Here is a 16,554-nt window from a genome sequence, read left to right on the forward strand (position 1 = left end):
CGGTACAATTAGTCCATCCTTCCTTTCTCCTGATACTTCTTCCCCTTTTCATTCTAAATCACAGTTTAAACCAGAGCACGTAAATGAGGGAGTTGCTAATTTAATAGGTAACAAATGTCAAGAAAAGTATCTAAGAGAAAGGAAAAAAAGAAGAGATCTATTCATTGCAAAGCATATTCCTGAAGCTGGCCTGAGTGACAGCTGTATTTACAAATGGACAAGACATTTCCCTAAGAGTATGTGGTATAAAGTACACTCTTGGAAGTTTACCATAGCTGATGTATGAACTAGAAATTTTCCCATCTCTACTTTGTGCAGCTCTCGCTGCCATTAGTATATTAATTATTAGTTCCTTCTAAAGAGATTACTTATGATGTTTGTCAGACAATAGTTCCTTCTCCAACCATCTAGAAGATTTCAGCCATGAAGGTCATCTTCACAAATACATACCTAACATTGCATTTACTGGCACAACCACAAATTATTGTGAAAGAATGTGCAGGTTAAGATGTTTTTCAAGTTAAAGGCACTAAACGAACAAAAGATTATAATATCTAGGTGAAATCACATGGGCTACGTGTGTCTATCTGTGTCCTAATCCTCTGTCACATTGTTCAATTATGAGTAAGGCATAAGAACTTGGAAGGAGAATTCTGGCTTCTTTGGTAACATAAAACCCCTCTGCAGAATACCCTATCTCAATGGCAAAATCTCCCTCAGAAATCTTAATTTTGGAAGTTAGAGGTGAAACACAATATGGTTCAAATTTTGAGCTCTCTCCTGAGTTTCAGAGGAAGGCTATGGGTGCTAGAGTCAATAATTTAACAGTAGATGGCACTAAATTACCATTCTTTTAAGAAACAATATATACTCCTCTGTATCCCCTTCATCTTTTCAGGGGTTCTCTTCACTAGCTGCCAAGTTCTCATTTCCCCTGGCTGCATCATTCACTCGTGTTTTCTGAATTCAGTTCAGCACTTGGTCTGAATAAAGAAGTAGAGGTGGCAGAGGAGAGTCTAGCAACTCCATAGCCAAACCTCGTGCAGTCTCAATACACCTTTTCAAAACAGCATAATAGAAAACAGAAAAATCTCTTCCCTTCACTGCCAACACAGACAAACTCCAGCAATATTCCAGTGAAGGGGTACTTAGCTGCAACATACTTTTAGTGAGCTCTTAATCTGGTTGCAACCAACACAAAGATCAGGAGTGATCAACTCTCCTCTGAGTCACCTTCTAACATGCCTGTCAACTTCAGTGCATTCACAGCTCTGTAGAGAACTGAACATGACAGATGCTTATGCTCTTTGCAGGGACTCAGATCATTTTCCCCTTTATTCATTATCACTCCCTTTCTTGATCTTGGGAAGCATTAAGCTGATGTTTAAAGGAGACAAAGACTAACTGTCTCGGCTTTTGGTTTGGTATTCAGTTGAAGAAGTACTAAATTGGAAAACCCAAAATTCCAGTACCAAAATGAAAAGGCAACACTTATGCATGTACAGGGTGGAAAACTCTTCATGGTAACTGCCCAACAGCTTTTAAAATACTTAGTGTGCCACAAGAGAGGAAACACCTGCTAGCATAAGAAACAGTTCAGCAGATACTAGCTATATGAGTGAAATTGCTGGAGGTGCTCAGAACCCCATCTATTCCTTTGGGCTGTGGTTTAGGTGCCAGGAATAGCTGCTCTTAAGGACAGGATCTGACTCAAGGCTTTTCTCTGACTGACTGACAGGTCAATCAAATCACAGCTACCACTGTGTGAATGTTTTAGAACCAGGAGAACAGCTCCCCAAAATACCAGATACAATGCAGTGCAAGCATGTTTATTGAGCAGACACCTAAACATCAGGCTGCAACAAAAGCTTTCCCTAAGAGATGAAGTCTCTGGTCAGCATCACAGCAGCTTCTTGGATCAAGATCAAAGGAACTGGAACAAGAAAGAGCATGGAAGTGCAAGATCAACTAAAATTAGTCTATCTTCACAGTAAAAATTGTTTGAAAAATAGTGTGAAATTGTTTTCATTTTCTGTCAGCTGTTAATTTTAAAAAAGAAAGAAAGAAAAATATGCAGGGGTGGGGGAGAGAATAACAAAGAGAGTGGGAAGGCAAAAATGATAAAAAAAGAGAAATGATCAGCAGAATAACTTTTATCTTTCAAAACCTTAATCTCTACCCACTACTGAGAGGAATTGATTACCAGACAGTGAGAAAAGATACAGCAGAAACAGCAAATAGGACATATTGAACTTAGAGCTTATTCCAGTCCCAAGTATACCCAGATTAAGCTGCCAGAAGGGCTTTCAATTTGAACACAGTTCTGTAAGAGACTAGCAGGTCCAGCTCTGAAAATTATGATTTTATAGGATCTAGACTGACGGTCACAGGAGCAGTCAAACATCAACATCCCTCCTACCCTCTGTTAAAAATAAAATTTGGGGTGTTTGTCCTATGATGTAACAGTGGAAAGCCACCTCAGTGGCACGTGGCACCTTTCCTCCCAGACCACCTCAAAAACAAAGAACCCGTTCCCATCAAAGCTCAAGCACCGCGCCCCCACCCCAGGTCAGAGATGGGGCGAAGGAACCGCAGCGGAGCTGCCTGCCTCAACGGAGCTCCAGTCGCAAAACAGTCGGCCGTCTGGCACGGGGAAGTCCCGACCCCCGCCGCCGCCGCCGCCGCCGCCGCCGCCGGAGCGGAGAGAAGCCGGCCGCTTTCCCCCCCCATGCCGTCCCGTCTCCCCCCCGGTTCGCTGCAGAAAAGCCCCTTCCCAACCCCGTCCACGGCCGGGAGCCGGCAAGGGAAAACTCAAAAGTCTGCGAAGCCTCCCGCACCGGCCGTCCAGCCCGCCGAGCCGCCCGCAGTCACCCGCCGCCGCCGCCGGAGCGGAGAGAAGCCGGCCGCTTTCCCCCCCCATGCCGCCCCGTCCAGCCCGCAGCCGCCACGCGGTCAGCCGCCTCGGCCAAATAAAGCGTTCCCCGAGCCGGCCGGACCGCTGCCCCACTTCAAGAGAAGAACCCCACACCCACCACGTTCCACCCCCCCCACAGCACTGCCGCCGCTGTGGAGCAGCATGAGACTGAGACGCCATTTCTGCGGCAAAGACTACCCCATGGCCGCAAAGAGCTCCAAGCCCCCGCCCCGGTGATCCCGCATGCAAATTAAGAACTCCAAAAGCGTCCCGGAATGAAATCTAACATAAAAAAAACCCTTATCAAATAAAAACCAAGTAAAATTAAAACAGATAAGAACTAATACTCAGCCGTGTGGACCCTAGAGAATCAGAAGAGCTAATTTCTCCGGTTTAGCTTACTAGCCGTAAGTTAAAAAGACCAAACCGGAGATGAGACCACAGGAGAAAACAAAGAACTGACAGGACTCTGGGGTTGCTTCCCAGGCGAGGGCCAGTCCTCCAGCTCTGTTGGATTGCATGCAGCAGAGCTGATAAAGCCCTCCTCCTCCACGGCGACCAAACCCCTCGGGCAAATATTAATAAGAGCTGATTAATAAAGGCGTTTATGGAGATTAATATTTTCTCCGCCCATTTTTATTCATAACAACTGGGGGCTCGTCCGGGATTGGCCACGCCCAGAAGAGGACCGAGACGGGAAGGCGCCGCCCACCTTGGACCTCCTGGACAGCTGGCCTCCTGGACCAAAGAGGACAACGCACGCCAGCCTCGAGGGACAACCAGCGAGGACAACGCACGCCAGCCTCGAGGAACACACAGCAGCCACAAGGGGGCGCCGTTGAGGAGCACCGGGTAAGTATAAAACTCGGTGGCGGGAGCAGGAGACGTGCGAGTGTGTGTGTGTGTGAGACGGGGGCCGGCAGCTCGGACCCCCGCCGCGAGTGAGGACTCCTCAGTACTGCATTTCCACATCTTCGCGAGAGGAGTGGTCAGGAACAGGAGGAAGCGAGAGGAAACAGAGTGAGCGAGGCGTCTCCAGGGGTGTAGGGGACCCCCCTCCGGACGTGCGGAGGCTGAATAGAGTGTGAGTGGCACGTCATAGAGTGAGTAGTACTGTAGGTTTCCCCTAAACCTGTAGGGGCAAACCACCCGGGTCACCTCAAGTGTGCGGGGAGGCCAGGGACAAGTGTGTGAGGCACGCACCACACCAACGCAGGAGAAAGGGTGGCTAGGGGCTGCTCCCAGGGACCTGCAGGGGTGTGGGGAGAGAAAGAGGTACTGGCCGAGGTTACCAGGGGCTGCTCCCAAGGGAGGGGTGGCCAGGCTGAGGTAACTGACGGGGTACAGGACGGTCACACTGGGCGGGGGTGCTCAAAGGGGAGCACGCTACCGGGTGTGAAGAGTGCATTGGGCGGGAGTCGGATTAGATACGCTACCGGGCTTGAGTGTGTCGTGTTGGGCGGGGGTAGGCAAGAGTTCTATGCTACCGGACACGGAGAGGTAAAGCTGGTCGGGGGTATCTAAGGCCGGTGCTACCGGGTGCAGTGAGTGAAAGTTAGGGGAGTTCCAACGTGCGAGGAACTTAACGATAGGGTGAGTGAGTGAGTCGCATGCTGTGTGTGTGTGTCCTGGCAGAAGTAGTGACTGGAACTCTGGGCCCAGGTTGACCGGCTGCTTACGGGGATACGCCGGACGCGCAGGAGTGAAAGAGGGTACCGGCTGGGGTGGTGACGGAAGCACCAGGGGTGCTGAGGCCATTGACGGGTACCGGGGGCTGGCTGTGGCAGTGGTCGGGGCCCTAAGGGCGGGTCATACGAACTGCTTCCAGAGCTCACGAGTGAGTGTGAGTGAGTGAGTGTGAGTGAAAGAGCTTTCAAAAAAATTTTTTGAATAAATTTTACCAAGTAAAAATGGGTACTTGGATAAGTAAGTCTAGAGAGGCTGAAGTACAAAAAGAAAAAATACCACATATCCCTCCAGAGAGCCCACTAGGAAAGATGTTAGAACAGTGGGACAGGGAGGAAAGTACTAAATATTTAGATAGAATCAAAATGATCCATTATTGTATAGAAGTATGGCCTACTCTGGGTTTACCTGGAGAATGGCCATGGCACGGAACAACAGACCCTTGGATGTGTGCCCAGTTAAATCAACATCTGAGAGCCCAAGGTGATAAAAAAGCCGAACAAGTGCAGTATGCTGCTTGTTGGGAAAAGCAAAACAGAAATAATGACAACATAAGGATCTGTAAGTTACAGGGGAAAAAAGGAAAAAGTGATAAAGAAGAGAATGGCCCCATCTGGGATCCACTTAATTACTTACCTCCCCCTCCCGCATATCCAGATATGCCCCAGGTTCCCCCTGGAAACCCCTTCCGTCTTCCCCAAACTGTAACCCCTGTTTCCCCCCTACCTTCAGCCCCAAGCCACCCTCAAATCCCTCAAACTAATTCCCCTATTCCTCCCTCTACCAATACCTTTGCCCCCTCCCTAACCAGCCCTCCGGTGAGTCTACCCCCATCCAGTACTAACCCCTTCTATACAACAGAAGTACCCCCAGTTTCCCCCAACAGTAGCTATGTCTTTTCTCCCTTACCATCCATGGTTCCAGCCCCACCTGCAAACTGGAAACCAAATTTGCCCACCCCAAGCATAGAGCGTCCCCCTGAAAATAATCCAGAGGGACATTCTTATAACACCAGATCTAAAGCTAAGCTTTTTCCCTTGAGGGAGGTTCCAATGGGCGGAGTTGCTGGAGGGGTGGGATTTGTAAATGCCCCTCTGACAGCCTCAGAGGTCAGGAACTTCAAAAAGGAGCTAAGAAACTTAGTAGAAGATCCAGTGGGGGTGGCTGAACAGGTAGATCAGTTCCTAGGTCCCAATACCTTTACATGGGGGGAAATGAATTCTATATTCAGAATTTTATTTAGCCCCGAAGAGATAAAGATGATTCGAACAGCAGGGATAAAGATTTGGGAAAGGGAGAATAGAATAGGGCCCTCAGGTGAACATAAACTGCCAGTAAGTGATCCAAAGTGGAACCCAAATAGAGAAGAAGACAGGAGGAATATGGATGATTATCGAAATTTGATAATCAAAGGAATTAAAGAATCAGTCCCCAGAAGCAATAACTCAAAACTTGCATTTGATAGTATGCAAGGAAAAGATGAGACCCCAGCCACTTGGCTGAGCAGAATAAAACAAAATTTCCAAAGATATTCTAATATTGACCCAGAAAGCCCTGAAGGCCAAGTGTTACTTAAAACACAGTTTGTTACAAAGTCCTGGCCAGATATTAGAAGAAAATTAGAAAAGTTAGAAGACTGGCAAGATAGAGGAATAAATGACTTGTTAAGAGAAGCCTTAAAAGTCTATTTAAGAAGGGAAGAAGAAAAAACCATCACGAAGGGAAAAATCATGGTAGCTGTGGCTAGAGAAAGTGTATCTAACCAGAGTTCACCCCACCGAGAGGATAGAAAGCCAGTCAGAGGGCAAAGAAATTTACTACCCTGGGTAACTCCTAAAAAGCAAGGAGAAAATCGGAGGTGTTTTTATTGTGAAGAAATAGGGCACCTCAGAAAAGATTGCCCAAAAGTATCATTTGATGAGGCAATCAAAAGAGAAAAAGATATATTAAAAAGTATATTAAATGAAAAAGATAATGAAACTTAAAAAGTCATAAAATGTATGACTTGCAAAATTATAAAAACCAAATTAATAGAAGAAACACAGCTAAATTGGCTCAGCTGTTTGTTTGCCTCTAGCTCTTCTGTAAATTAAAACCTGGCCCCAATTTAACATAAGAGCTTCCCCTTAAAGAAATGTTTAAACTTCTATTCTTGTTAACCCTCTAACCCAGGAGGTTACCAAGAAAGAAAACCAAAATCCCCAAACTCCTCCCCTTAATTCAAATATCACCCCATTAACCCCAAAATATAAGTCCTTTCCAGGTGCTGCTAAAGACCAGAGTGAAAGGACCAGCAACACCACCTCCAAACATCCTGTCCAGCACAAACCTTTCAAAACATCATCCCCCATAGACTGTTGTTTCATATTCAAACTCTTCAAAAATAACTTTCAAAAAAACACCCAGACTACATATTGCATAGAAGTTTTTTTACTGTTTGTATTAGTGGTTGTGATATTGTTGTTAAAAGTTTGTTGTTGTTATTATTGTAATGTTGTGACTGAAAGCGCATATCAATCACAAAAGCTGTGGGATTGTTTGTTGTTTTGAATTAGTATAAATTATTGGGAAAATTACTACAAAAATTTAAAAATCTCTCATAGAGCACAACCCAAAAAGGCTACCTAAAAGTTAACAGCCAAGTGTGAAAGTGCAAGAAAAACTCTGAAAACTGAACCCAGAGAGCTCCTAGAACCAAGAGGCAAGGCCAGGTGAGACTGAAAAAAATGAAACTAGTTCACACTGGACTCTTGGAAAGACTCATGATAGTCTGAATGATGAATAAACCCATAAGAGGAGCTGGTTCAGAGAGGCATTCCCTCATCAATGATGAGAAGAGCTCAAAGTCCTCAATAAGAGTTTATATCAACCCAAACCACACTTGCTTTGCTGATCTGCAACTCTCAACCTGTCAGGATGAGAAAAAAAAAAATTAGTCATAAAAAATACTGCCACCTTTGAGCAGAGCTTAACTGGAGAGTGCTCTATAAGAGAATGGTTTTGGCTAGGCAAACCTCTCAATAAAATTTGGTTATTAGTTTAATAAAAATAAGCTACAAACAGTCCCTAGTAGTCAGAAATATAGCCCAAATTCGAATTCCTTTTAATACCAAAAGCACCTCAAAGAAAGACCCCAAAATTAAACAAAAAAAAAAAAAAAAAAAAAAAAAAAAAAAAAAAAAAAAAAAAAAAGACAAAACAAAACCAAGCTGTGATTGATATGAGCAAAGTCCAAACTTGAACAAGTAAAGTTAAACCCCAAAAATAATCAAAAATCATTACCATAAATAAGTTGATGCAGGTTTAAACAACCTGATCAAAAGCAAAGAGGAGGGAATTGTTAAAAATAAAATTTGGGGTGTTTGTCCTATGATGTAACAGTGGAAAGCCACCTCAGTGGCACGTGGCACCTTTCCTCCCAGACCACCTCAAAAACAAAGAACCCGTTCCCATCAAAGCTCAAGCACCGCGCCCCCACCCCAGGTCAGAGATGGGGCGAAGGAACCGCAGCGGAGCTGCCTGCCTCAACGGAGCTCCAGTCGCAAAACAGTCGGCCGTCTGGCACGGGGAAGTCCCGACCCCCGCCGCCGCCGCCGCCGCCGCCGGAGCGGAGAGAAGCCGGCCGCTTTCCCCCCCCATGCCGTCCCGTCTCCCCCCCGGTTCGCTGCAGAAAAGCCCCTTCCCAACCCCGTCCACGGCCGGGAGCCGGCAAGGGAAAACTCAAAAGTCTGCGAAGCCTCCCGCACCGGCCGTCCAGCCCGCCGAGCCGCCCGCAGTCACCCGCCGCCGCCGCCGGAGCGGAGAGAAGCCGGCCGCTTTCCCCCCCCATGCCGCCCCGTCCAGCCCGCAGCCGCCACGCGGTCAGCCGCCTCGGCCAAATAAAGCGTTCCCCGAGCCGGCCGGACCGCTGCCCCACTTCAAGAGAAGAACCCCACACCCACCACGTTCCACCCCCCCCACAGCACTGCCGCCGCTGTGGAGCAGCATGAGACTGAGACGCCATTTCTGCGGCAAAGACTACCCCATGGCCGCAAAGAGCTCCAAGCCCCCGCCCCGGTGATCCCGCATGCAAATTAAGAACTCCAAAAGCGTCCCGGAATGAAATCTAACATAAAAAAAACCCTTATCAAATAAAAACCAAGTAAAATTAAAACAGATAAGAACTAATACTCAGCCGTGTGGACCCTAGAGAATCAGAAGAGCTAATTTCTCCGGTTTAGCTTACTAGCCGTAAGTTAAAAAGACCAAACCGGAGATGAGACCACAGGAGAAAACAAAGAACTGACAGGACTCTGGGGTTGCTCCCCAGGCGAGGGCCAGTCCTCCAACTCTGTTGAATTGCATGCAGCAGAGCTGATAAAGCCCTCCTCCTCCACGGCAATCAAACCCCTCGGGCAAATATTAATAAGAGCTGATTAATAAAGGCGTTTATGGAGATTAATATTTTCTCCGCCCATTTTTATTCATAACACCCTCCCCTACTGTTCCACATTAATCAGGAGTATTTCAACTATGAGGTCCTTACCTGAAGTTGATTGAATGGAGAACAATCTGTAGAGTCCTCAGCGAAGCCACTGCTGTCAGAATGCTGACTCGCTGTCCGTAGCAGCTGATCTGCTTGAAACAACCAAAACCCAACCATAATTGCTTTACAAATCACAGCCTTTCAAGACCAATCACATTCAATACAAGATTTCCTTCTACATCAAAGTAACATTAAGTGGGTAATACAACTGCTTTTCAAGTTCCACTTTGAACAAAATAGAAACTTGTTTGATTCAAGCAAAATCCCTCTCACTCAAAGCCCTAGTTGTGCAACTTCAAGCAGCAGTGGAAGAGAAACCATTTTTTACATTTCTCCTTCCTGTGCTGTGGAAAAAAACCTCTGCAGATATTGCCACAGTTGGAGTTTTCCTTTCACAAAACTGCATTACTGATTAATTCACATGCAGGCAGTGGAAGAGTTGCTTTTGTGTTGAAAAGTACGGATTTGACACCTCTCCTGATCATGGAAATACTGAAGATCACTGATTTCCTACCAATCTACACCACCTATACACCCAAGGGGACAGCAGCACATGGGCAGAGGGCCACTTGAAGGACATTGCCAGCTGGTGGAGAGGGTCCTCTGCTGGTTTAGCAGACAAATGCAGAACCATCCCTTACACATCAGTGGGCAATCTGCCAAAGCACATTCCCAGTGCTCATTTTACACATGAGAGATAAATCCTCCTGCTTGTTCCTTTCTACTCACATTAGGTAAGCATCAAAATAGCCTAAAGAGGCTCTAAAACCTTAAGTGCTTCCCAGGAGTAGTTTCCTCTGGTGCAAGCACTGCACTCACTAAGCAGCTTTGCAGGGAGATCTCAGCAGGCTCTGCAGTACACTATTGCATGTATATTGTTCCTGACTGGACACAGGAAGCACCCACCAAGTGCAAGGTTTACCTTATGGCACCAGAAACATTTTACTCAGCCTGAGGCCAGCATGGGCAGCAACCTTATCTCACCTTTAGGTCTCAGCAGAAGTATAAAAGCTGGGAGGTGGGAAGCAACCAGAGTGGGCTGTAGGCCCCAGAGCCCTGCCACCTTCTCCTCTTCACCCTTAGGCAAGAGCTTGCTGCTGTCTTCTTGAAGTCTCAATGCAGAATTTTGCATCATCATATAATTAATCCAAGTTCACAGCTTAATGCATTGGCATGCATTATGAAAATTGTTTTTAAGCAGTTGGATATTTAGAACTAATTTTTCTTAGTGTTAATTTTGATAAACATTTTACTAACATGGAAATAAGTAAGAGCCTGCACAGTCTGTGAACACCAGTAGAGGCAAACTGCCCATTAAGCTTCTGTATCAGTGATGTCACACAGCTTTTAGGGAGTGCCTTTCAAATTGTGCTGCTGTTCTCTTATCATGGTAGCTACAATATCCTGCGATGACAAACAACTTTTCTACCTCAAGACAGACATCCCCACCCAACTTCCAGTAAAGACAATGGAAATTACTTCCCTGAGAACTGGATCTTATTAACTGCCCAATACAACTAATACAGATGAAAGAGCATGCCATGAGCAGCTTGTCTTCACAGCTGAGGCTGGGGGGGAGCTGTTACCTTCTTCAAAGTGAACAGTTACCAACTTTTGTTGCCAGACACTTTGGTCTCCTCTCTGTCTCTTTTTGTATATGGTGAATTTTAATTTAAGAGGAAAAAACACTACTGGTGAAAGCCTTAGCCTCTCTTAGGGAGGACATCCCCACTAGTTCAGATAAAGCAATTCACCAGTGCATGGGCTGGCATCTGTTTTCATGTACATGAATTTCATTACTGCTCAACAGAATATTGACCTGCCCTTCTATTTCCTTCTCAGTCAGTATTTCCTTTTCAGCTATAGAAAGGAAAATGACATCTATATGTTTTCTTAAAACAATTCTTGGTCATCTCAGAGACACAGTACTGAAGATAAAATCAGCCTTTCAGATAATTTTCTACAGCACTGGTTATCTACACACATGCTTTGACAGCCTTACAGGACAGATACTGCCAGGCAAGGGATCAGCCCAGAGCAGTCATTCACAACAGCCTCATTTATCCAGGGCAAGTGACTGGCACAGTGTGAGCAGATTCAAACTTGGTTCCACCTAAGAAGACATCTCCTTTACACAGTTATCCCTTGCTTTCTGTGCTACAGTGCTGCTAGGATTTTTTAAACATTTTTCAGGAAATCAGAAGCTACATGTTCTCTGAGTAGTCATCTGCTACCACGCTTTACCCTTGTCTTTTGCAAGTTCTTAGGGTTCTCCATGACACTACTATGATTTAAATGCAGTAAAAAATTATAAAGAACTGGAATCTCTACTGAACCAGGAGGGAAATGACAAGGTTTGGTTCTGTAAAGACTGGAAATAGCAACTAGTGCACTGGGATATACTGATACAAACTGGTATCCACCCTCCTTGACAACTACTGATCCAGCTGTACAGCCTGCTCTATAGCACGGGGATATCTCTCAGATTCAAGCAAACAAGGGGAAAATAGGAAAACACTACTAAAAAAAGCTACAGAGTTACATTTGGCTCTTGATTAAAATGCCTCTTAGCAAAGGAGAATCTTAAGAGAAGGAGTTTGTGACATGGCTTCCCTCTCTTCACCTCAAGTGCAGAAAACTCAGCACCAAGGGCTGGTTTACAGGAGCCAGCCTGGGATCATCTCTTGCCCTCTGTAACCCCAGCAAGGGAATTGCACCTTCTGCACAACACTGACTCTGCCACCCAAAGCTACAGAGGAAATCTTCTGAACTTCTGGGAGGAGGCCAGGGGCAGGATAATAAGGAAAGTGTGGGAGAAGGAACCAGCCATGACAAACAAAACCAGCAGGAACAAGAAAACTCCCACCCCAGTTTAACAGAGGACAAATTAAAATGTCTCTTGGATTGTTGTTTTAAGCTATATTTTAAAAAATCAAAGTATATTTAGGCACTGAATATGTGTCAAAAAATGTGTGTGTTCGTAAATAAATTAAATAAACTGAAAATGTTCTAAACAAAGAACACATGAGGAAACAAGTCTGTGGTTTACAAAACGTTGAGAGCGGAATCATCAGAGCATCCCTACTATGGAAATAATTTGTTCATCAATTGTAACATAATAATAATGAGCTACCAGTGGACTGTCAGTCTCACCTCTTCTGTGTCACTCAACTGCTCACACAGAAGAGGAGAAGAAATACGTGGAAACTGTCCATGAAGCTTTAACATTTGTTTCCTGTACCTGCACAATTGGAAAAGATTTAATGCACTTTGTATTTTATAGACTAATTATCAAATTAACACTCCAAATTTAAAGTATTTCATTATGGGATTGAATATCAGCTGTCCCTTTTTTGCATACTGATCACACCCTGTACCCCAGCACTAACAAAACGAGCCCAATAGGGAACCCTGCTACAAAAACTCTCTGAGCCCCTGGAGATTTCCTTGCATCTGGACAGACAAGTGCAGACTCCCACAAATACTAAACCCATTCCAGATGTTTTCTTCTCACTCCCCCATCTCCAATCTCCTCTGGAGCTGCACCCACAGACAGCTATAAATACAATAATATATTAAGGACAGGAAGTGCTGATGATGTGCTTTCTTCCCTTTCAAGAACTAAATTTTCAAAACCAGTAACTGCTTTTGACTATCAACATAGGATGCCTTAAAAGAAACAGGTCTGTGGCTACTTAAAATTTCACAGAACCACGTTGATGCCAACAACCAGACATTCACAAACTGTAGTGTCTTGAGAATACTTTTTCCTCTAGGCATTGTACCTGTATTTGTCTTGCTTTTGGGGCATATTTTGGAAGGGAAGGTGCTGCTGTATGATAGGCCAGTAAGAATTTTGGTTTTGCACTAACAAACCTTTCTACCAGATAACTTTGCAATTTGCTTTTTTTTTTTATTGTGGACATTTAGCAGCGCTGTGTTTGCAAACTAGCTGAAACTTTCCATTCTTGTGTTCTTACAAAAACTGAAATAAGAAACACACTTTAATTGTGAGTCTAAGCAACAGTAGACTGTGCTGTTCAACTATAATAGTCAACAGACAACCAGACTATTTCAGTAGGAAAGAGAATATCTTTTTTTTTAATTTGAATACTTCACTTCTTATTAAAGGCCCTCTTAACATGCCTTACAAACCGTTGTAAATTTCAGAGAAAGCATCCACAGCCCTCTGTGTAGATGTAAAATGACACTGCAAGGTTTATAATAATCTGTACCAAAGAACACCAACCCTGCTAATGGACAAAGAAATACCACCACATAAAAAAAGAAGTACAGAAGTATTCCTTCAGGGGAAGCATTCATCTGGAACAAATCCTTTGTTTATGGGTGCTTATGCACAGTAGAGACGAAGCCACTGAAAAAGGTGGATTTGTATTAGGATTGTCAACTGAAATCACAATGCAACAGAAGACCTGTGGTTGAATTTCATGCTGATCCCGCCACATGAGATTGCTAGTGAGAGCAGCATTTCACATTCAGACACAATGGCCAGCATTTTAAATAAGTGACCATTAAATTTGGATGCTTTCCAACTTGATGAACATCCACTCTCTAAGAAAGCAGACCTCTAATCTGTCTCATGTTGGAACTCTTGCAAAGTTGGCTTAAACAGTTTATGTTCTGGGTAAGTTCTTCATCAAGCATTCTCCCTCTTGGCAACTTTACTGAAATCCACACAGAACAATGCCTTAAATTTTTTGCATCTCCCAAGTAAAAGAAAATGCTGGTTTCAGCCTAACTTTTAGCAAATGTGCCGGCATCAATACCCTTGTCAGATAAGTCACAGAAAACTCTAGGCAGTGCCTGCCTGATAATAAAGTGTCACCACTAATCTGTGCTAAGTGTATTCAGAAATCGGTGGGGCATAGTGCCTGGGAAACGTGACCCGGCACAGCTTGCTTCTGTGATACCAAAGCCCCATTGCTAGAACTATTGGTACCTTTCAGCAAGTACACACAGGACCATCTCACTTTTCTTTGTGTGGTGAAAGAAGAGGGTAAAGTAACAACTGGGAGCAGAAAAGATGAAAGAAATTGCTTTTTTTTCCTCCCTGACTGCAGCTCCTGGTTCCTTAAGTTGGTTTTCTCTGCAAGCTTTCCCTGAAGCTGGAAAGGCCAGGCAAACAGGAGACCTGCCCTATAAAGATTGCACCTCTTCTCACGTAGTCATGTAAAGCAGGTGGTAATGAACTCCAAAATCAGCTTAGGAGGAAGTACTGGGAACACTTAGAGATTTAGTTTCTGGCAATCCTTAGTGGCCTGTGTTTGGAGCAGAGGAAGCTTAGTGAGCACTAGGCTATGCTGTGCAGAACTGATGAACAAGCAGCACAAGCTGTCACCAATAACCAGGCATTACTCTCCAACACTCAGTCCAGGGCACTCTCAACCATGTTAATGCAATTCAGCTGACAGCTCACACGACTGTCAATTCATTTGCACAAATGCAAATAAGATGATCTCTGTTTCTTTGGACAGGTTCTTCTCCCTCTCAAGTGTCTAGAGATGTTATTCATGTTTCACCAAGAAATTGCATCGCATCCAAGCGCCTCCCTAAGTGCAACAAGCACTAGTCCTCTCTAATTAAATATATCAGCTTGAGAACAGACTTGACTTGCCAATACTGGGCAAAGTATCAATCACAAAATAAATTTAAAAATCAGCTTTATCCCCCTCCCAAGACATAAAACACATAAATAAGACTTTGAAATGAAAGCACAAACTGAGTGAACCACAACAGCCAGTACACAGCGTTTTCCATGTGAGGGACTATGATTTCCACGTGGGTGTAGAGACACTAGTTTTCTGTGCAGGCAGCCTGCAGACAGAGCAGTAGGGCATAGGAAAAAGCTGCATGTATCATGCAATTTAGGTTTAAAACAATGTAATTTCAGTTTAAATGGGTATCTTAAATTACAGGATCTACTAAGGAAAAAAAATCCCACACAATCTGAATTAACATTTCAGGCCATCTGAGCTGTCATCAGTTATACAAAAGTGAAAACAGCCAGCGAGGTTATAGGGCTCTTGTCTTGCCTGTAATTTGGTTGCCACTTTGTAGTAATGTTCTGTGATTTAGCTAAAAAGAAACCCAGACCTTTTTTATTTCTAGAGAGAAAACAAACTTTAGAAGCTTAAAATATCTGAATCAGCCTTTCAGAGATGGAAGGACACTCAGCAGTCTGCTGTCTCACAGAAGTTGCAGTCTACTCACCTTTCCTTGACTTGGTCACTGCTAGCTGGTGTGTAGCTGAAACGTGAGGTAGATCCCCCTCTGTACTCTGGATCTATCAGGAAGAGAAGATGAATATTTTGTCAGGCCAACTGGAATATATTCCTGTGCTTAAGAATGCCTAAGCTATACATATTGCACATGCAGGAGGAGGTTTTGGGGTTTTTTTCCTCCAGTTGAACAGCCTATACTGATGGAAGGAGCAAATTGTAATCTCCTTGAACCAACTTTCATCAGTCATTCAGCAATGCTCCTGGAGAAGAACAGTGATCCTTGGGCAGCATTTCCCACCCAGAGCACAGGACTCCCCTCTGGTTACCCACTGCACACAAAAAGACCTGGAAATCACATCTTGTGACAACACAGAGCTCTCAGTTCCTCTCTGACAAAACACTAAAATTACCATGTGAAAACACCTCTGACCACCTTTGCACCACTGTCTTTTTCCAGTTAGAACTCTTGGCCCTTCATTTAAATATAAACAACAAGTACAATGCATTTAGAAAAATGCATCAGGAGGTCAGCACACATGGACTGTTAACTGCTGCCCTACCAACTATTTCCTACCAGCCATCAGTCCTCCAAGCAGAAGGTCCTCCAGCAGACCCAGCCAGAACCTACTCCAGACTTCACTACACCACTCTCTTGGAAACAGTTCTTATGTCTTCCAGTACAGAAAGATAATGTATTCAGATCCATGCACATTTCAACTAGGAAAATTAAAACTACATAAAAATGAATCTTTTCACTCAAAAACTTTGTGAAACACAGTCTTATTAAGAAAGCAGTTCTCAGGCAAATGTTCAAACAATGAAAAGAATATGCCTAACATTTCAACAGGGAGACCTTTGTTTGGTTCAAAACCTAGAATACTTTCTCTTTGTTGTGTGATCCAGAAAAAATCCTAATGGATCACACACAAGCCTACATGCACAACCCCCCAGTCCAACTATCCTCAACCCTTCCCTCTAATGGGCTGCTGGCCCAGTTTCAAAACTATCATGCAATGAATTTATCTCCATTTTTTATCAACTTAAAAATGTAAAAATCAAGATACTGATGTTGATAAGCCAAAATTAGTATTTGGCTAAAGAAGAAGTTATATTTGCATTGATATCATGTGTGTAGCACCCACAAGGGTGCCTTTTCTTAGCTACAAGGGTTTTGAGGACTACTTGTG

General features: G+C 44.2%; 1 protein-coding gene across 1 annotated transcript in view; it reads right to left on the bottom strand.

The window, feature by feature from the left end:
• Positions 1–16,554, bottom strand: part of ITPRID2 (ITPR interacting domain containing 2) — a 45,731-nt gene that overhangs the window by 14,392 nt on the left and 14,785 nt on the right. The window contains exons 9-10 of the mRNA XM_083865327.1: positions 15,357–15,429; positions 9,126–9,214 (exon numbers count right to left, since the gene is read on the bottom strand). Coding sequence (XP_083721453.1) covers positions 9,126–9,214; positions 15,357–15,429 — 162 coding nt within the window. The remainder of the gene's footprint in view (positions 1–9,125; positions 9,215–15,356; positions 15,430–16,554) is intronic.

This window comes from Zosterops lateralis (genome assembly GCF_965231275.1).
Source record: "Zosterops lateralis genome assembly, chromosome: 7".
Taxonomy (NCBI): Eukaryota; Metazoa; Chordata; class Aves; order Passeriformes; family Zosteropidae; genus Zosterops; species Zosterops lateralis.